Source organism: Ciona robusta, chromosome 5 (assembly GCF_009617815.1).
Source record: "Ciona robusta chromosome 5, ASM961781v2".
NCBI classification, from domain to species: Eukaryota; Metazoa; Chordata; class Ascidiacea; order Phlebobranchia; family Cionidae; genus Ciona; species Ciona robusta.
Window position 1 is genome coordinate 5,076,092 of NC_143239.1, and position 22,782 is coordinate 5,098,873.

General features: G+C 33.7%; 1 protein-coding gene across 2 annotated transcripts; it reads right to left on the reverse strand.

Annotated features, from left to right (window-relative positions):
• Positions 1 to 22,588, reverse strand: LOC149735879 (uncharacterized). Of its 2 annotated transcripts, none has more exons than XM_089879196.1 (49): positions 22,273 to 22,588; positions 21,237 to 21,418; positions 20,903 to 21,021; positions 20,604 to 20,716; positions 20,006 to 20,094; positions 19,543 to 19,766; positions 19,198 to 19,321; positions 18,821 to 18,897; positions 18,336 to 18,591; positions 17,732 to 17,903; positions 17,172 to 17,279; positions 16,604 to 16,762; positions 16,187 to 16,329; positions 15,680 to 15,791; positions 15,265 to 15,560; positions 14,882 to 14,955; positions 14,353 to 14,547; positions 13,857 to 14,041; positions 13,439 to 13,552; positions 13,137 to 13,197; positions 12,894 to 12,984; positions 12,364 to 12,501; positions 11,860 to 11,986; positions 11,369 to 11,522; positions 10,783 to 10,961; positions 10,219 to 10,404; positions 9,779 to 10,016; positions 9,332 to 9,491; positions 8,956 to 9,084; positions 8,761 to 8,845; positions 8,370 to 8,480; positions 8,024 to 8,188; positions 7,553 to 7,693; positions 7,127 to 7,291; positions 6,665 to 6,827; positions 6,155 to 6,312; positions 5,463 to 5,683; positions 5,042 to 5,196; positions 4,736 to 4,857; positions 4,399 to 4,582; positions 3,873 to 4,006; positions 3,527 to 3,635; positions 3,192 to 3,329; positions 2,973 to 3,046; positions 2,647 to 2,832; positions 2,041 to 2,277; positions 1,593 to 1,783; positions 1,181 to 1,289; positions 1 to 807 (listed from the first exon to the last, which is right to left on the reverse strand). In XM_089879196.1, exons 1-49 carry the CDS (start codon positions 22,396 to 22,398, stop codon positions 583 to 585), a joined length of 7,404 nt encoding a protein of 2,467 aa, XP_089735322.1. In that variant the 5' UTR covers positions 22,399 to 22,588; the 3' UTR covers positions 1 to 582. The 2 variants fall into 2 exon arrangements, with proteins under 2 accessions (XP_089735322.1, XP_089735321.1); XM_089879195.1 differs by having other exon boundaries at positions 14,353 to 14,550; positions 22,273 to 22,586.
• Positions 22,589 to 22,782: the final 194 nt, after the last annotated feature.

Sequence of the window (22,782 nt, forward strand, 5' to 3'; positions counted from 1 at the left end):
TGTGTGTGATTGTGAATATTTTTGAAACGTGCAAATCAAACATTGCGAAAATTCAAGTGCAAATCTACGTGAGCATATATACTGCAAAGATTAAAATGACAGTGAATTCAATAAAAACAAAACCAATGGCTGGAAAACTGTGGACAGACTTTTATATCACTGAATTAATACCTGATTTGAAATAAGTTGCCCAATTTCCCCAGAGATAATTGGACATGAAAATAATACAATCTGCTAAAACACATGGTTTTACGTTTGTAACCTATGAAAATATTATAGATTTTACAATGGAATGCTAAAAGTGAAAATTAGTTGGTCTAATAAATGGGAAAATGATATTTGTAGTCGTCTGGGGTAAGATGGTCCATGTTTTCATTCTATTTTATCGCCCCATTTGGTTATAAACATAAAATATTTACAAAATTATATAAACGCATCTTCACGGCTCTAAAAGAGTGTGGTTAATTGTTAAAAACACAATTAGAAAAATATGGAATATTACGAGCTAACTGTATCCATCTTACCCCACACTATAATACATTGATAAACCTAACTTACTAATGTACATATCAGATTATATTTTTAAGCATCTACATCTTTGTCTACATCCGGATCATTCTCTTCCTTTCCTCCCTCCTCCTGCATCCTCTGTTTCTTCCTCTTCAACATCCTCTCCTTCATAATCTGATCCCGATCCACCTTTCCCAGCCTCCGGGACCCAGAACGAGATCTAAATCCTTCTTCCTCTTCTTCCTGCTTCGGAGCAGGCTCCTCTTTTTCAGGAGCAGGAACAGGAGTAGATTCCTCCTTCAATTTTTAACAAATTTTTTTTAAAGTTTTTAACAAAATATTTAAAACTTATCAAAAAAATTTATAGGGTATAGTGGGATAAGATGGTCCATGATTTTATTTTTTATCATCATTTGGTAGTAAACAAAGAATATTTAAAGAATTATATAATCGTATTCTTGTGACTCTAAAATAGTTTTGTTGGCGATTAAACAATATGTGATATTATGTGCTTCCATGTTAACAGTATCCATGTTACCTTACAGTACTATAGATTAAACCAAAGACCAAAATTTAAAAAAAAAAACACGTAAGATAAATAATACGGTTGTTTTGAAAACAAAAGGAATTCTTATTTAACGTAAAATAACTTAAAAAACATTTGTATTACCTGTTTTTCCTCCAGGAGTTTTTTCTGGAGGTTGCGAGCTAGTTCCTCCATCTTGTTTTGATCCTTGTCTCTAACTTCTTCCGCCATCTTGGAAAACTCACTAACTTTTCTGTGGATGAATATAACTTTATTGTTGCATGGTTAGGGCAACGGCAGTTATAACCTGGTTGTTTTGTTTTATACACCTCATGCCCGCTATTGTTTATTCTTCGCTACTTAAATCAATGAGGCAAATACAATTTATGATCTGTTACTTCTGCTACCAAGCATAACGTAAATATTTTGAAGTCTTGCCAGATGGCAGACAAAACATCGGAAAAAGACTTTGGTTTTGATGAGCCATTAAAAAGTAATAAATTAGATGAGCCTTTAAAAGATCATCAAAATTTATGTTGTTATAAATTAAACCCACTTTTTCTCGTGCACCGTCATTGTTTTCTCTGTTTTGATTCTTTCAATTCTCTCGCCAAGTATGGTCTTCTGCCTCGTCAGTTGAAGACTCTTCCTCTCCTGTACCATGGTCTTCTCCCGCTCCAGTTTAGTCATTATCTTATCCACCTCCGCTACTTTCATCTCTTTCTTCTTTGAGATGCGTTCTCGAACCTAAGATGATATTTATCATTTATAATTATACCTCATATCACTGGTTAGTTGCGCTAAGCCAGTGATCCATAGGGGTTGTCCAAATGTCAGCCAAACCTAGAAATAAACCTAACATAACAATTACCAACGTTGTAAAACGTAGTTGACGAAAACTGAAAAAAATATTTTACATAAAAACTGCAAAATTTGGTATGTAAGGGGGAACGAGGTGTGTGAAACAAAATACTTTGTGGTGTTGAAAAAAAAACGATAATTACCTTAATCCTGTTACGTTCTTGCTCATTCTTAATTGTGTCCACATAGATTTGTGAGCGTCTTGTGAGTTCTTTGAGCATATCATCTTTTTCACGCTCGCTCACGTGAATATCAAGCACTGTCTTTTCACGTTGCATAGGTTGGATGGGTGGTTTGGTTTGTAAGTTATCATGGACCTCAGATTTCTCTTCTTTTGCCTTCTTTCTTTGTTCTCTTCTGGCAGCAAGCCGTTGTTGCATCTGTAAAAGTAATATGAGTGTTACATTTTAAACTGTTGTAAATCGCACAAATTTTTTCTTTTTGCATGCCAATAGCTGTAACATGTGATGACCTAACTTAGCGGTTTCCAAACTGGTCCCAACTCAGGCCATTTAGCAGTTTCAGAGAGTTAACGTACAGCAAAGATTATGATTCAAATATAAAGTTTTTGCATTTTCTTTTATTGGTTCGGTTTTTGCATTTCTTCTATGGCTTAATCTAAATTTTATAGGGCCGCAAAACATCAAAATAATTGGAAGGGATTTACCATGCAAAGTTTTTAGAAAAGTTTGGAAACCACTGACCCAACTAGTGCTATATTTTCATTCATTCACTCAAACTCTTATTACCAAATTTTGTTGACGTGAAGATTCGTCCGTCGCTCTTTTCTCTCGAGCCTTGATCCTCTGCTCAGCAAGAAGAACCATCCCCGCTGCTGCATGAGCCTCAAACTCAGTTTCATCTCTCCTCTGTCGGATTTGTTTCAACCGTTCTCTCATCTTTTCTCTCTGCCGCTCTAGATCGCTATTGAGTGCCTGGTATTTTTTACAAAATTGAAAAAAATATTAATTTAATAATTAAAAAAAAAATTAGTATAAAACGAAAATAGATAGTGAAAAAATATTAAATTTCATGCACCCTATAGATGGCTAAAACATAAGTATAACTATCACACCTCTTTCTGGAGTTTAAATTCTTTATCAAGTTGAGCAAGAGCAGCGTCAGCATCGATTTCTTCTCCTTCAATTTCTATAATTTATTATAAGATCAGTATTTAAATACCACCCACATTATTGATGGTTTATAAACAACCATAATTTTAAAACGGTTTTCGAATTATTATAAAAAACAACTTTTTAAAAATATTATTTTTTGTAAAAATATTTTTGTTTACTTTTCCGAGCAATGTTTTGTTTCTTTTCTTCCAATTCCTGATCCAGCTTCTTCATCTTAACTTCTGTTTCATCTTCCAGAGCATGTTGCTCCCTCTCCATGCTCTCCATGCTCCCTGTTGACTCTGGTCGTCTCAGTTCTAGAAGAAGACAAACCTCTTAAATTTAAAAAAAAAAACACATCTTTTAAACAAAAGTTATATAGGAAAGCCTAAATTATTTTTTTTTTTTTTAATATAAAAGTTTACCTAAAATTAGTTAAAAATTTACTTTTTCCAAAGTTTTTTTTACTTTTTTTGTAGATTCACATTTAATAATATAACACATAAATTATCACCTTGTCCTGGTAGTGGAAGACCAAAGAGGACTTTGACGAGATTATCATTCCACCTCTCCCTTCTTGCTCTTACCTGATCCTCAGATAACATACCAAGAACATCATCTGTCTAGAAACAAAACAATGATTTTTAGAAAAATGGAAATAAAAGACAGAAGTTTATTCATAAGGTACAAGGTACTCATTTTTGAGAGGGTGGTCTAAAAATGTATTTTAAAAATTATTCTATTCAAGAACATGAACTTGAACCTTAAAAAATCTGACTTTGGGTTTTGTTATAAATTTTTTTTTGAAATTGTTCATAAAAAAGTGTCTACCTTATGGGAGGTTACAGCATAAAACTAACCTTATCAAAAGTGAGATTGGTAGTTGTCATGGTTTCATTATCTTGGGTATGTTGCAACTCTGTCATCCAATGTTCCACTTGACCGCTCAACCACGAAGCTTGGTCGACTTCGCTCGATAGAGCACGGCGAGTAACTGAAACACAGATATGTGATTTCTATTTTCTCAAACATGATTTTTTTGACAGTGAGCATGGGGAATAGGAGAGATGCAATTGTGACAATAGTTCCTTGACAATGGGCATGACAACATATATATATATATAACATATTAATGGCCAGGATTTTTACTAGTAATTTGATAGTGAGAATAAGGTATAAAAATGGGTGCGATCATGAATCATTCAAGTAACTCGACAGTAAGCATGGGGTTCATCCCTAAATGCACTCCAACCTACACAATTCATACTTTTAACAATCTGGTGGTACTAATACATAACAGACAAAATCAAGTTTAACCAATTGTGTAATAAAATATATATTTCACCTAAATGGTATCGTCAGTCTATTACTTGAATATAAACTTACTTTCAAGTTGTGCCTTCATTCCATCAATGAGAAGTTTGTTCTGTGTAGCAACATATCTTGAAAGTCTGATCCTCTTCGCATCATCCAACCCTTCATCTCCTCCCTCGTTGATCGCAAGCATCATCCGGGACTCTCTCCACTTCCTACGACTTCCCATGAACTTCTTAAGGTCTTCCTGGAGCTCCTAAAGAAGAAGATGATGTTAACATCTCTGAGCCTTTAACACTAAATTCAATAAAAAAAATACTTTAAAAAAATTAATGAAATACTTTTTTTTTAAATTTAAAGAATGATTAAAAAATGTATGTATATCTATTATAATACAAGTAATATTTACCAAGTTAGATCGACTACTGAGTTCGGTAAAATCATCAGCAACAAGATGAAGTTGTAGCAGAGCGTTTCTTTCACCAAGATGTTTCTGTTCAACTTCATTGAGCAGAATATCCAAACAGCTTCCTACATATAAATGTAATTTAGTTGACTGTTCAAGTTTTTAAAAAAAAAATGAAAAAAAACTGGCACTCTGGCAGGGAAAAGTAATGGTGCATAATATAAAGTTTCACAAATTGTAACTGCCATAAAACTTTTTAAATTTTCTCTTATCATATTTTTATGATTAAAGGTCAGCTTAAGTGCTTACCTTTTCTTTTTTCATCCATGATTTCATTTATCCTCTCGAGGATGACCTCCGGATCAGTGAGAGCAGAAAGAGCTTGTTTCCTTCTCTTCTTGGTCTTCCTAACTGATAACCTCTCCTTTGCAAGAGCCAGTTGCTTTGCCCGGCCAGCTTCAAGACTGAAATATGATGAATTGTATTATTGAAAAGCTGTTACCATTGTGACACTGCTACAACTGTATATGTCTTTGGTCAAGACATCTAGCAGCAGCAATTACTCTGGCCCAGTGTTCCCGCATGATTTGGTAAATTGTCAGCAATTCATTCCAAAAAAATTAAAACAAATGCAAATATAAATTACCCACGTGGTAACTCGTAAGCGGAAACAAGATGTGCGAAACGGAACACCCTTGTTTTTCTTATTAAAAAAATTATTAGTTTTTACTTGGAAGTCAGAGCAGCTTTGTCTTCATTTGCCGATTGAAACAGAAGCATGATCGCGCTGTAATTCTGCTCCGATTGAAGTTGTCTCCTCTCCCGACGAAGATGAGCTGCTGCCAGTTGTCTCTTCCGCTCCTCACTGATCATATCATCATGTCGACGAAGATCAGCGAGAAGAGATTTCTTCTCGTTTTCGAAGTTCGCCTCCAAGTCAAGAAGAACGTTCTAAAAAAAATTAAACAATTTAAAGAGATTTAAACAAATGAAGGAAGAATGTTACTAATCCTGGTAGAGCAATGACAATCGTTAAAACACAGATGTTTTGTTCATCTGGTGCCTGTTTTCGAGGAAGCATGTATTTAACTTGTTAGGTGATTAGTTTTTGCGGGGAACTTTCCTAATATATGGATGAAATTATAGACAACCTGAAACCTGTAACCTCCATATTTAATATTTCTAACAGGGCAATTTGTAGGCATGTTGTAGCAGGTGATTTTTTTTAAGATGATTTGAAATTTAAAGGAATTTGTAACAACAAACAAACTAAACATTGTCTTTGTTTTTTACATGTTTTAACATGCATGGCAATAGCTTTAAAGTGATTTCTAACAAACAAGCTAATCAGTGTCTGTTGTTTAATTGATTACCCCTTGAGACATAACATCATTCAAGTTTAAACACAAAGAACATCTTTACCTTTCTCTTCACTTTCTCAAGAGATTCCTCTGCATCTAGTTCCCTCTCTAAAGTTGCATCATCATTGGAGAGGCCTTGAGATGCTCTTTCCTCTCTCAACTTCTTCTTCCTTTCCAACCTTTGCTTCAATTTCTCTTCTTGCGAGAGGCGTTCTGAACCTTAAAATGGTAAAAAAAAATTAAACAGATCAAATCAATTGCACATACTTGTAATTTTAAACGAGTTGTTCTACATACTAAAACGTACGTTTAGTAAATATTGCCTGCTATTGTGTATTCGCTATGTAATCAAATGTTTTAGCATTGCAATCATGTTATAGCGTTCCAAGGATTGCATTCGAATGTTATATCGTACACTGTCTGTACAGTGAGAAATCTACTAAACATGTTTTAGTAGCCCTTGCCAAATGCCACCGTTAAATTTAAGGACTTCAATATGCCAAGCATAATTTAGTGGCTTTTACCAAATGCCATCGTCAATTTCTACATCCATCATCTCTACCACACTCACCACTCTCAGAGATGGCAAGAGCGCTGAACAATCGTTGAAGTTCATCCGTCTTCCCCTCTCTTCTCAACCTCATCTCGTGTCTCTTTACATCCATGATCCTCTTCTGTCGCTCCCGTTCGCTCATCGCCTCCCACTCAGCTGATCCTAACCTCTTCATCAGGACCTAAAGATGGTGGAAAATGATGTAGATCAGTACATGGGGTAATTTAGATGCATTGCCACAGATATAGAACAGTTTAAAACAGACTAATCTATTCCACAAGGGTGAGGTCCCACTTTATTAAAAATTAAAGATGGCAAAACAAAAGTTAGCAACAAACTTAGCCAATCCTCCTTTACGACATTTGACAATTACAGTTTTTCCAATTACAGAGCAAAACCAGAAAAAACTCTGTAAGACTTTACAGTTTTATATAGTGGTAATAATAAACAAAAAAGTGTAAAACCAGGAATAGTCATTACCTCAGCAAGGTATTTATCCTTGATAGCATCGTATTTATCCTCCAGAGCTTGGATCACTTCCTCCTCATCATTTGTTCCCAGAAGTGAGCTCGCTACGTTGTCGTGGTAACCTTGGATGCGGGCCTTCTCCTGCTCCTTGCCAAGCTCTCGGAGTTTGGATGTATCCTTGAGAAAATAGGGATTATAAAATGAAGAAAAAAAGTTTTTAAAATAATTTAACTGAATTTAAAAATTTTAACTGAAAAAGATAAAAATATTTATACAAAATTAAAACACTTAGAGCAAAAAGCTTTTTTCATTTGCTACATCGGCAGAATGTAAAGTAGTTATACTAGTTATACCTGAAAAAATACTATTTCACAGAAATATTAAGTCAGATTGGGAACCTTTACTATTTTACAGAAACATTAAGATTAGGAACCTCACTTTTTCAGGTATGCTAGAGATAAGTTGGCTTGTTTCTTTATCTTGAGCAACTTGGAGGTCCATGAGGACGACCGCTTGTGCGTCTTCTTCAGAAGAAGAGTTGCTCTTCGTTATCGATTCAAGTTGTAATGCTGACGCTTCCTGTGCCATAAAAATCATATTTTAATAACATAGATATAGTTAAAAAATAAACATAAATTCTTTACAGAATAAACTGCTAAACTTGTTTAAATTTCAATGTACATGAAGAAGTATTTTAACTAAATGTTTTTTTTAACATAGAGACGTAATCATATTCGTATAGGGATTTGGCCCTGATGCAGTCTCATGAACTGGGATTGCTTCTTCATTACTTTTTTTACAAAGACTAATTATGCCATTTTTTTTACAAAGAAAGACTGATTATGCCAGTTTTTTTTACAAAGATTAATTATGCCAATCACTATAGCTTGTGTTTTATTTATCTTTTACTTGGAAAATCTTGGATTGCTCTCCTTTTTGTTCCATCAACGCGGGATCGTTTCTCCACTGCCTCCGGAGCTGTCGAAGAGCACGAATTCGATCCCGTCGATCTTCCTTCTTCTTCTCACTTGCTTTGCTCCGAGAGTCGCTCCCAGGACCTGACATCTGCATCACCTGGAGGTAAAAGAGTAAGTGAAGACACTTATTAGTTTGAATTCAATATTTGTTTTTATATTCATTCATCAAGTAATATCTTAAGCCTGTAGGTCTGTATGACTAAATAATTTTCGGCCGATTTATTCCAAAAAATCCTAGTAAATTTATGCAAAAAAAGAGTTGTTATTTTTGTGTTTACCTGCAGCAGTGCTGCACGTTCTGCTGCATGTTTTGCTTCAATCTCATTTGTAACTGCTTCCACCAAAACATCCCGGTCATCACTGCTCCAATCTGATTCGGTCAGAATTTCCTGTGGGCAACACTGAATTTAAAATTTTGTAAATTTTTTTCATTTTTTAGATTTAAAGTAACAAATTCTTAGCAAAATTCTTAGCCTTCAGCCTGTACTCAATCCTGCTACATGATATTTATAATTACACTTAAATTATGCAGTTTGTGTAAAACTATCTGAGACTGTCTCTATGTCAGGTTTTGAGGTGACAATAATCAACAAACACTTTTAAGACGCTGGAAACAAAAAACTATAACACAAAAAATGACACAATTCTAGAAAGTAAACTGTAACAAACCACTTTAGAAGATTGTTTCTTGTTCTTTAATGCTTGTACTCTGGCGCGTGCAAGTGCCAACTGTCTCTTTCTTTCATCTTGCAACCTAAAACAAAATAACATCGCATATTTTTAATTCCGATCAAAAAAACATGCTTTTAATCATTTTTTGCGAAACAGACAATATTTTTTGTTAAAATTTTAATAATTACTCACATTTCATCACGTGATCGCGACATGTTCATGAGTTTCATGATCATGGAGAGCTCAGATTCACGCTGCAGGAGTTTATTTTGGTGGCGCAGTTTTGCCAGCATTAGTTGCCTCTGTCTCTCTGCCTCCATTCTGCATAAAAGTTAATTTAAACAAAATAAAAAGCTGTGCCACTAAGGTCAACACGCCTGTCTGTAACTCAGATTCAGACTCAATTCTTGATGCTGCTACCATTGTGGGCATATATGTCCTCCGGCAATACTTGATGGCATATCCCGATAAGAGCTAGTCATACGGCAGACAAAAAAAATTGGTCCTTTAAAATCACATAACAAACGCGAGAAGATCTCTTTTAGACTTATTTTTTTCTGACACTCACTTATCGTTAGCTTCTTGCAACATCCGAAGAAGAGCGTTCTTCTCTGCCTCCGCATCCAGGAAGAGTCCTTCAAGTACGTTCTTCCTTCTTTTTTTCTCGATGCTCTCAAACTCTTCTCCTTCCTCTTGGAACAAACGATTTGCCTCCTCTTCTGACATTCCTAAAAATAAAAAAAAGATGTTTAAAATTGCCAACAGCGACTATTAAAACACATTACTATAAAAACTTGTAGTAATAAAATGCACTTGTTGCAGTACCTGTTGGTTATTAATTTTAATTATTTGTCATAAAATGCGCTGTATTCAATACAAATAGAAACCATATTAAATTACAACTAAAAGGTAAAACATTGTATTTACATCTTTTATCAATAAAATCATATAAACATTATTATATCCTTAAAATATTCTTTCCAATAAAAAAAATGTATAACATTTTTTTTTTTACCATTTTTGATCCTTATCTTTCTTCTCTGCTCCCTCATCATTAGATCTCTCTTCCTTCTCTCATCTTCATCTCCCATCAACATCCGGATGATCTCCTCTCTCTGTGCCTTCTCCAGACCCTCAGTGATGAGGTTAAGAGCATCTTCATGATGTCCGGACATCATCAACTCCTTGGATGTTCTCATCACTTCTTGGACTCCTCGACGAAATTCTTCAGTGTCTTGCTTCTCCGGTCCGAGCTGGGATAGAAACATTATAAAGATATAACTCTGTTTCCTAAGACCTTTATCTTGTAAACTTTAAAAAAAAATTATAAAAAAAGTTTTAATACAGACAGATATTTATTTTTTGATTTGAATTTTTTTGTAATATTTTAATTACAATTTTACACCAGAAAAAAAAAACAAATAAAAATTAAACTTTGGTGAAGACTGAAGACACCTTGTATTGGAAAGCTTTGGTCACAGCTGCCTTTAGAAGAATATCAAGTTTATCCTGGATAGCTTCCACCAAGTCATCATCATCTGATGCAGAGGACCATAGGAGGACTTGTGGAAGATTAGATGAAGTCTTCATCTTCAACATGCTGGATAACTTCTCTTGCTCAGTGATCAGATCTGAATCACTCTGAAGAAGATGGGAGGATTTAATTGGGAAAAAGTAAAAACCCTCGAAATTCGGCATATTGGCAAAAATCTGTGGCGTTTTTGACTTTCTGTATGTATCTAAAATAATATGCGGCGTTTTCTGTTTGCCACAGGTGGTTAGTTCATTGGCAAGTCAATCCCAGGCTTTTATTTAAGCAATACAACACCCTTGATACACCAGTTTCATGAAGCTGTTTAATTTTTAGGAATTGCCACTTTACTAACAATAACATTGTTTCTTCACCTTTATAAAGCATGGCACAAATAAATGCGGTAAGGTTATAGTGGTGTTTTGCCATGCCAAAATTGGTCTTGAAAAAACTTTGAAAAAGGGCATTTATACAAAATTTCAACTCACCATTGAATTAAACTTCTCGCTAACTTCAATTTCACCATCTTCCTGCATCTTCTGCAGCATCATCATCAATCTTACTTCTGATTCGTTGATTGGTTGCCCCGGTAACTCATGGCCAATCACACGCAGCCGTAGAGCAACAGATTTATTCAAAACCTCTGAATGCTCTTCCAAAGAAATTGCTGAAAATAATCATTTATGTAAAATTTTACATTATTTTAGAAAATGGCCATGAACTAGTCTTTTCCAATGCTAAAACAGTTTCCTATAGAACATATTTTGCTAAAAATAATTATTTTAAAATATATTTTACTGCTGTTTTGAATTGAAAAATGACCTAGAGATACATTGAATGTGGGATTTTTGTGATTTTTTATTTTTTTTATTTGTGGCTGATACTTTAGATGACCCATAGAGCAATTATTGTTCACTGTCTTGCCCAAAGAAACATACACCCAAAATGGTAGCAACGCCGAGCCTTGGACTAATAGGTTAGAGGCAGGCGAGCTAACTATTATGACACAGCGCCCGACACTCCTTATTATTTTTCTGGTAATTGTTGGTATATCAATACATTCTTATTTCTTACCAACTCCTTTCTTTACTCTTCCCCTGCATGATATAAGTTGATTGACAGCTTCATTTAAATCCAAATCCACATTTGGTTTGTTGTCAGCACACGAAACAACCAACCAGTGTTGCTCCCATTTATGCAGTGCAGCCATTTTTCTCATTACAGACTCCTATTATGGAAAGAATAACTTTTAAACTGGCACCACTAGATTATACTGTAATATTTACATTTGTATATATATATATAAGTAGTCTGGGTGTTGGAGTAATGCAACAACTCTTGCCTAAATTCTAGATCTTCTGACAAAGACCCATATAGAATATAAAAGTGTAATATGCCTGCGTATGTTTTATGCAAGAATTGGCCCAAAAAAACTATACACAAAGTTAAAGTACCAAAACTGCAACACCTTAAAACCAGTTTACATATCATGTTTCTACATTTTAGATAAAATAGATTTAAAATATAGCTGGATTATGATGCAATATAAGGCATTGTGACATTACCTGCATTGCATCTCTATCCTCAGTAACAATAACATCATCACCAACCACAGATGATAACTTTCTTTTCTTCAACTCAGCCAACCTAAGAAGGGCCAACTCTCGCTGTTGGTCTTGTTCACTTTTTAACCTAAAACATAAAATTTATCGTTTTATTTAGCAAGATGTTTTACTTAAAAAAAAATGTGTGTTTAAAAACATTTACCATGTCATTTTTTGCATTCTATCAGGAAAATAAGTGTCATATTTTGTAATTTATTTTTAACATAACCAGAAGTTAGTAAATGAACAAATCCGGCCTAAATCTCAGGTCCTTGATAAAGGCCTCACCACTAGCATATAACATCAACATATAAATGCAATATAATGCCATACTATTAACAAACAGAGCACCTATATATGGCTAAAATAAAATAATTTACCTCTTAAATCACGTTACTAAAACGTAGATAAATGTAAAAGGGTCGAACAAATGCAAATAAATAGTGGATCATGTATAATACTCACCGCTTTTCAGCAGATGCCTGTTGCATGATCAAACCACCAGCCAGCATTGCAGCATCAAGTTTACTTTCTTGTTCAGCTTTCAACACGGAACGACGTAACTTCATGAGCATGGCTTGTCTCTTTTTCTCATTTAAATAACTATAAAAAAAATGGCATTTTGTTCTTGCACCAAATTGAATTAAGGGTAACTTGTTTTATCTTCGTGGGGAGTGCAATTTAAGAATTACCTTTGTGGGTGATTATTTTGTTTTTTTATTTCTTATAATATAGACTATTTGAACAATCTATAAAAGACAACTAAGTTGGAGTAATTGCCTACAATGGTAGCAGTGACAAGCCTTAAACCAGAACCTCTAACCACTTTGTCACAACGGCAGTTTACGGTTACACATATCAGTTAAATTGAAAACAATAATAAAATCATATTAATTAAAACAACAAAAACACGAAAATTAACATCATAATTTTTATAAAATCATAATTTTTAAATTCTTCCAACTAATTGATATGTCATGCATAAGTGAACTTACCCTGAATCCTGGTCACCCAGCATTTTCATCAACCAATCACGTTCTGCGTCTAATTGAGCGTTCAATTCTTTCATTGCTTTGTTCCGTTCACCTGGTGATTGAAAACAATATAAAGATTAGAAACAAATGGAAAACAATTAAACCTGAATATCTAGTTTTATTTTAGGGCCTTAATATATTTAAAAACAACAACTAAAATGGACTGATTTAAACAGCAAAAAAGTTATCTGTAAAAATACTTACTTTCTTCTGTGATAGAGCTAAGAAGTTTCTTTCTTAACAAAGCATGTCTGTTGTATAAAGCCTATATGAAAAACAAACACAAATATTTCAGTAAAATAACAATGCTATTTTAATGAGATTATGTTAAACATAAAATGTAAAAAAAAAATACAAAATTTATTTGATAAAAGGCATGATTTTTTTCACCATATAAACAATATAATAAAATAAACCATTTAGATAACCAACATTTATGTTTAAACAAAAAAAATGTGATTTTTGATGTAGAAATTTTTTGTAATAAACAAATAAAAGCCTTATACCTCCAGCAGATCCTGGTCCCCTGTTTTTCCTTCGTATTTGCACAAAATATTGAAGACATTCTCACACAGACTCATGTGGAAGGTAAATTTCTCAATAATATTGCGTGGTGAAATCTGAAACGTATTATGAGAAACAGTTTAAATGTTTTTGTACAAAATAATAATTTGAACTAAAAAAAGTATATTTTAAAACAAAATGAAAAAAATATAACTATATACATTATTCCCATATATCTCCCATACATAGGCGCCAAACTTTTATAAATGCAGGGGAGTCAGTGTTAGTTAAACTCAAAATTGTGTAAAAAAAATCACATTTTGATTTTAATGCTTATGGTGAATGCAGTGTAGACAATTCTAGGGTTGGCTCGGCTACCCTGCCACCCCAGGTGCGGTGCCTATGATCTCAGATACGTACCTGCTCCTCACTGAACCAATTCACCGCATCCTTGATCTGCTCCTGATGAAGATCAGCAAGGATGGTGATGGCAACATCATCATCTACATCTGATGCTCCAAGAAGATCAAGGAGGATCTTCTTCCTGGACACAACTTTAAGAGCAAGAGCTTCCTCCAGAAGACTCAGCAAGTCTTCCCGATCATCTGAAGAAGTTTACACAAAGATTTTCAGTTGAATGAATGAATGTGACTTATTTATCCTAACTGTCATTATTACAGTGACAGTCATATTATGAGCGAGTATTCTTGGGAGATTTTTACATTTTTGTAATGTATTGCTAACATTTAGAGGGCCAATAGGACACCACTGAGTCTTGAACCTGGAAACTCTGGGCAATAGGCAAGTACTAACCATTAAAACACGGTTAAATACACAAGTGTTAATTATTAACATTATTAAAAAAATAAACACATTTTTGATAAGTAAAAATAAAAAGTTTTTCCCAAAAACTGACCATCAGACGCCATCTTTAATCTTTTCCTCTTTGAGTTGATCTGTGAAAGTCGCTTCATCCTATCATCATGGGACATCGTCAATGCAGCCTCACACAGCTCCTGCATCCCAGGATCGGCCAACATCCCTTTGAGCTTCATCCACTCCTGAATGTGAAGTTGGAGGACTCTTCCTCTCAGTGATTCATCATTTGATTCTTCTAGAAAAATGTAAATTTTTGGGAGAAAAATAACATTACTAAATAATGCGACAAAAAAACTATATAAAATGAGTTTTCACTAAAGAGAGACTTCCCAGAAAAAAGAAGTGAGTTTTATATGAGTTGACTTTCACAAAAATAAAGTCGGTTTTTACAACAACATTTAAAAAAAAGAAAATGGTAGAAACACACTGGATACTGGATACAAGACTTTAATGCCCTAATTTCATGAAAATATATAGTCTTTAAATTTTCCTAAATAGTTTCTCAGTACATTTACAATTTACATCAAACATTTACATCAAACAATCAGTCAATTGTTATATTTTACCTTCAATAAAAGGTTGAGTTGATGTGAATAGATCTTGTGAACATTGAATAAACCTCTGTGTGTCTTCTTTTAAACTGCAATATAAATATAAGAAGCCTTAATATTAATCTTTATATTTACTGAATAAGTGAAATAAATAGCACATGTTACGCGAGATAAAATGCATGATAATATACACCAAAAGTTTTCAGGCTTGAGACTCGATGCTGCCACCATTTTAGCCATGTGTGCCCAAAAGTAAATACCCACAAATGACATGCATGGTAACAGATAAGCAGGCACCAAGTGTATGAAACTGAACACCTGTGCTATAACGAGTGTCGTTGCCCTGCCACATGAAGATAGACAACTTACATTCATTTATTCAATCGAATTGTTATTACCTTGTATTTTTCCTGTACCAGATTCTGGTTTGCAGTCCTAAAGAAATGGCTGCAGCTCTCACGTTGTTATGCGACTTCAAGCTTCCTATCTGCCATATCTGTTTCCATGATTCGTGATCGATTTTCATATCATGAACTCCACTCATAACCACGTGAATCTCATCCCAACACATATTGCACAGTGTTCTGATGGTCCCAGTTTCAACAGGTTGGGACCGTTCACCAAACTTTTTCTTTTCAAAATTTTGGGCAACAATGGAGAGTTTGGGACCAAAAATAGAGAATGGAGAGGAAGACTAAAAAAAATTTAAATTTTGAATTCTACTAAGACTATTTAAAAACAAACAAGATATATATTTAAAATAAATCAATTTTTAGTAAAAAAAATTAGAAAAAAATAAACGTTTGTATTTACTTCCACTACATCTTGTGATTGCTTCTCCATCTTCTCAGTGATCTTGTTCCTCCAAACTTCATCAACATCTTCATCAGAAGATCCGATCAACCTCCGGATGATGATGTTGTACCTGTGTTGTGAGATGTATGATAAATGTATGACATTTATAATATAAAAAGACTATATTTTTTCATATTAGTAATGTAAAGTGACATACGTGATAACTCGGTAGCTGGCACGAGGTGATTGAACACCCGTGTTATAACGACGGTCGTTTGTCGGCCAAATGTAAATAAAGCTTTACATTCATTCAAATCATGGGGATTTGACCAAGAACAGTTATCTTTTTGTAAGATGAGTGAAGACCATATTAATGAAACAACAAAAACAATCAAAAGCAAAACAACAGTCGTTAAAATACTGTACAAGTAAAAAAAATGAAAAAACGTCAGTTAAAAAGCGTGGCTATTGATCCCAGGTCACATAACACTATTCTAATCACATATTAATTATTCCTTTACTTACTTTTCTTTTATAGCAGCAGCCAGTAGCAGTTTATTAGTCAGTGGGTTTGGTGCGAAAAGCAACGAAGCAATGTTTTCTAATGTTTCATCATTTACTGCATTGAGTTGATCTTGTAAAAGTTTTTCCACTGGTTCTTCACTTGCCTGGATAGAACATTGTATATGTTTTACTTGTAATATTTTTTAATACAGAACAGATACAACAGCAAATAAGTGTTGAATTTTAATAAAACATACAACTAACATATATATTTTTACTTATATATGTATATTGGTTAAAACAAATTTTTTAAAGTTAAATTAGTGTTATAGTATAAGGTTGGCTAAATTTTAAGAAATAAGTTTGGTTTAAATTTAACTTTGTTTAATTAGAGATATGGTATAAGTTTGGATACAGGGCCACAAAAATCAGTGTTACCATGTTAATTTTAGAGTCTTCATCCTGATGCACTTGTAGTTGTGCAAGCATCATAATTTCATGGTCAACACTGGATGGATTGGAGGAATGTGACTTGAGGAGTTGGGAGTAAACTGAAACTGCTTGTTGAAGGATTTGTATTCGTTCCTTGGCTGAACCCTGTATAGGAACAGATTAGCCATGACCCAATTCAATGCATTTTCTCAATGCGTTTTCTCAATGCAAAAATTCAAAATTTTATATATAACTCTATTTGCTTAACGCAAAAAAGTTTTGGTCAATGCATAAATGCAAAATTACATCTATAACTTTTTTTGAGATGTTAACAGTTGTTTCTTGGCAATAAAATAATTATCAATATTTATTTTAATACCAAACAATACAGAATACACCCACAATGGTAACAGTAACGAGCCTTGAATCCATAAACTCTGTATTGGAAGAAGGCAAATTAATTACTCTGCCTCGATGCCAAACTAAGTATGCACATTTATAACTAGAGTAAAGGACTAGTGCAATCAGTCTAAAGTCAAACTAGGAATAAAACAGATCACTACATGAGTATTACCTCATTTTTAATACCGTTCCATGAGTTACTGAGGTTAAAAAGTTTAGATTCCAAACTTGAACCGTCATTTTCAATGTTGTTCAAATCCTTGAGACAACTGACCAGAAACTAAAATATAAATTATCATAAATATAAGTCAAACATATGACGAATGCAACATAAAATTCAAATACTTTATTTACTGTTTTTTTTATTCTATATGGACATAGGTAATCTAGGATTTAGGCCAGATTAGGCCTACTACTCTAAAACCTTAGCTACTAATATATACAAAGATATAAGTATATATGTATGGATGTAACTAATTTATCCATGCGTGGCAGGACAATAATATTCGTTTACAAATTACAACATGTATAACTTTATGAGTGATTTTTTTATATGGCTGACAATACAAACAACCCATCAGGAATGAATTGGTCGGGGCAATGTCTGTTAAGTGTCTTGTCCAAAGACACACTTGCCTATTAATATCTGTATCAGTGTCAAGCATGAAACTGCTTTTGTTATGATGCAGGTGTCTAATCACTAAGCCATGGTGCCAGACTTATATTTTTTACCTTTCTTTCATTTTCAAATTTTTGTTCAATTAAATTGACCAATCCAATCCATCCTTGCTGCTGATTGGATGGATTTGTTGAAGCGGAACCAGCTTGGTACGGTTGAGTGAGTTTTAGTAACTGTAGTCTCTCACCAGCCAGCAACATCATTCGGTGCATGTCATTGGTCGATCTAAGTCACATGATTCACAATTTAATATAATAATAACTTTATTTGTCTCTTCGATTACGATAGAGAAGATTTTGAAATATTTAAAACAGTTGTTAAAACACGCTTACAGTTAAAAACCTTTTTTAATTTAATTGGAAGACAAAAGACATGATCGCTACACCAAGGATATAAAAAAGTTTTTTTGCAATATTCATTTAGTTAGAGTAATTGAAAGGGTTGTGTCTTTATGCACATTTTCTTACAATTACACCTTAAATTAAATATTCAAAAATTAGGACGAATAAATTTTTTCATAAGTTCATTTATCCTTTGATATTTTACTCTTGGCATATTCTTAAAAACCTATCGTTTTGTTGCTTTTTTTTGTTGGGATGTTAATTTTACCCAGTATAGTTATTCTAATCTAAAAAAACCTTTCAATAACAAACAAACCTGTTCATTGACTGAACATTGCGTTCACACAAGCCAACGGCTGCACAGGTCGCTTCAAATTTCAAAATAAATTTATTTTGCACTGTCATGTCTGACTCAGCACCTTCTGCTGCTCTATGGCACTGTTGGTAGACAGCAGCAAGCAACTGTGCTTGTTTCAAATCATCCAATTGAACAAAACGATCATTTAAAAAGTTTAATTCATCATTTTGGCGATCAGTAAGCTGCTGTAGGAGACTGGAGGCAGATACAGGTTCTAAGAACAATGTTTTTTGATCAGGAATAGTAAAAAGTCGTTTACAAAAATTAAAATACAAGTTTAATGAGTGTAACTGATAAATCCTCGCATACGGAGCAACAACAGTTAGTATAACATGGTTGTTCTGTTTCACACAATCCCACACTGTGTGTCCACTTATGCGAGGTTAATTACTATAGCATTACAGTAACTCTTAAAGATTTCTTGATCCATTAATATTATTCACCTGCAAATGATAAAGACTGAACTTCAGATGTGTTGTTCATGTCTGAGATTTTTCCCATGTTATGCTCAAGCATATTGCTGTAAATGTGAAATTTAAAAAAGTTAATATTAACAAAGATTAATAACCAGTATTGTAATTTAAACAGCACACAAGTCCCAAATAAAGCACAGTGACCAATTAAACTAATACAGTAACTTAAACCAGGAAGATCTCCCATCCATTACCATTAAAGCCACTATCGCCTACCTGGGGGGAGTGACAGGCTACAACATCTGGTGAGGTTCATGTGGTAGCAAGCCTATGTTGTGCCATGCTGCATAACCTCACCCACGTAGAATAGAATAGAACATAAATCATACTAAAAAACGTTGTTTTACCCAAATTGAGAGTTGAATTGTTTTACTTGATCCAATTTTCCATCTTCCCTGTGAGTTTCATCTTTCTTTAGAAGTTTTGTAAATTGTCGTTTCAATTCTTCTGCTGAAAGCTTCCCAGTGTTGCCTGATATGCAAAATAAAAATATTTGGCAGAACTTCTTTTATATTGAAATTGATAACAACAAACTGCTATACCCACAGACAGTATAATATAGTAAACTATTAATTTAAACAAAATTAAAGTTTTCATCGAAGAAAGTGTGCGTAAAACCTGTGCCTTTTTTTAGTAAGGTAATAAAACTCACTTTATTTACAAATAGGAAAAACAAAACACTGCCTTCCTACCTAACATAGTAACCTCCCAAATCAACTTCTTTCTCAACATTTCGTATTTTTCCACAACGAGAGATTTTAATTCTTCCAATAAAGTTGGAACTGGTGAAACTTCTACTGGAGTGGTTCCTGCATTAAGTGCCGAATCATCAATTAATTGTAAAGCGGTATGACTCGGTACTTCCCATTCTGCACCGTCATCGTGAATTACAGCTTCCACCCCACCAACATTCCACCTTAAGTGTTAATAAATATTAATATAAAAAAGAATTGATACATAAAAGTTTTGGATTATATTTAGGATTTGGCTGTCAAATTATACCACCTAAAATGAGTAAATTTGGTGGTTACCCAGCAGTCACAGCCTCAAAGTTATACCGAATGCAATGACTATCATAGTAAGCTAATGGCATAAAATAAAATGCTATGATAAATTTTGGCTAAAACAAGCATTGAGGTTGTAAGATTGGATTACCTGTTCACAAGTCGATTGGATTCACTGAATACAGAAGTCTGGTAGAGTTTCTTCTCCTGTGCAACAAGTGCCTTGTATTCTTCATCATTCTGTGAATGAATGCAAATATGAATCAGAATGTAGCTTTTTTATTATGAATATATGTATGAATGAATGAATGTAACTTACTTTATCCTCGCGTGGCCGGGAAACGACAGTCGTTATAACACGGGTTTAACACCTTGTGCCAGCTTACGAGTTACCATGTATGTTACTTTGTGGGTGATTATTTTTTTTTGGGGATTTATTCATTTTTTATGTATGGCTGATAATTTGGACACCCCATTAGTGACCATTGGATTGAAGCAATTGTCGTTAAGTGTCTTGCCCAAGGACACATACGCCCATAATGGTAGCAGCGACGAGCCTTGAACCTATTACCTAATGGTTACAGGTAGGCGCGCTAACCACTACGCCAGGGCGCCGGACAGTATGTAACTTATTTAATCTGTATTTACGAATGACAATTTAGAAAACTCAGAAAGGATCACTGGGTTAGAGCAATAATTCTATCGTAATATCTTTTTTTGTTACTATTTTAATTGCATTTATATTATACCTCATAATTAGCTTGGTAGAATTTATGATCATTTAAGTTTTGATTCATTTGTTGAGTGGACAAAGCCTTGTATTCTGCCTCGTAACGATTTTCATCAATTGAGTGTTTACTACCTGGAGCACAATTACAAATATTATTATGAAAAAACACCTTTTAGACTTAATTATGAAAAAGACGAAAATTTAATAACAAAAAAAACTTTTTTTAAAAATTATTGACAAAATTCACTCTTTAGGCATTGGAATCAATAAACATAAATATATTTCGCCCTCTATTACATTAATGTTTGTTTCTGCTACCTGGCTGATAATACAGAAAGGTTTTGAAATCACTCCAGGCAACCATGTTGTCGTTGTTGTTTCTCGTTGCTTCCCATTTTTTCCAGGAGTCTAAATCGAACTCAGGTCCTTTCAGCGCACTAAAAACAAATAATACATCAATGGCAGATATTATATACCAATTGGAAAATGGCCATGAATTTTGAATGACCAACTTCATAATGAAGTCTTGGCAGAGGAGACATCGAAAGAACACTACGTTATTTTTATATCAAATGAGCTGTTGAAACATTAAGCTATTTACGATTTTTGATTGCCAATTTTTTTGCAAACCAACTTTAAAGATAAAACATACCGAGCAAGGTAAAGAGCATCTTTTCTTGATATGGTGTGCGTGCCAAGATGATCTAACGACATGAAGTCCCAGAAAGCATCATCCTCTTCCGTCTTCCATGCATGGATCAAGGAAAGAACATCTGGAAGTTGTTCCAGAGGACACTTTGATGATTTGCACACATCTTTCATGGCTGCCTCGACCTTAAAAGGTACAAATTATAAAAAAAATATTTGTTTAACTACATTATACATATGTTGTGTTTTATTTTACTAATATGAATGAATAAATATAACTTGTTTATTCTAGTATGGTCTGGCAATAATGGTTGTCATAATACAGCTTTAAAAAGATTTTCTTTGTTGCAAAGTGTGTCAATGACAATAATAAGATATATATACAATAAAGATTCGTTTGAACTGCTTTTAGGAAAAGTTTGGTATTTTAAAAATATTTAAGTGATATTTTTCTATTGAATGTAAAGTTATGCTAAAAGAGAAAATTTATTTATGAGTTCAAGAGCAGGTATCTTAGTAAATATGTACTTTCATAAATCATACGCGGTTTTCAGCGTTCTTTAGTTTTAGCAACGGCAAATATTTATTGACTGAACAAACAAATGACGTCAAAGACAATTGAACACACAATGGAACCAAAAAATTTATTCAGCATTGTATGAATAAACTGGTGCTATGTATTGCTTTATATTAGCTATACACAACTTCTACCAATAATTTACCAAGTTTATTACTACAATCTATATTACTGTGGGATTAGACACCTTTAGCACATAGTATCCAAATATCCTGATAATATTTTAAACAATTAACAACGGTCTATGGATATTGTGAAGACAGTTTTATAATTTTTTGAATATTCTTTGTTTACTACCAAATGAAAAAAAATGGGATAAAAAGCATCTTCCCCCACCTTACTATACGTTTAACTGATGTCAACTTTCACATTAGAAATACTGCACTTTTATGCAGGAAATAGTAAAATACAGCTACCTTATAACTAGAACAACCATCGGTTAAAAATTGCAGAGTTAACTTACCATTTCCATATCGACTTGCTTGTAGAAGAAACCCACATACCGTGTTTCGACTTCAGATGGGGTTAATGGGTTTGAACATACAGGGTTCAACCTTGCATGATGAGTAAAAAAATCCGAACTAAGCATAATTCATAATATCCGCAAAAACTATCCTAAAATTTCTTCTAACCAACGACTGTAGAATACCTGTTCAGATGGTATGTAAGTTGGGCACTTGCTGAGACACAATTACTACTCGACACGCACATTAGTTTCACACAAAAGGCAACTCATCCACAGCGCGCAAAGCAAACATCAACGAGACAAAATACAGTTACGTTGCTACAGAAGCTTTAAATAGACAATCAATTACTCTGTACTGCCAACTCGCGGTCAGTGTAAAAAACTTGTGTCATTTTTTTGGTACCAATAAATAAAACAGCAAATATAATAATGTTTTACCATATTGCTCTAAAACAGTTTAGAGTACTATGGTTTTACATTTGATATGTAAATGCTGTTGCATTTCGA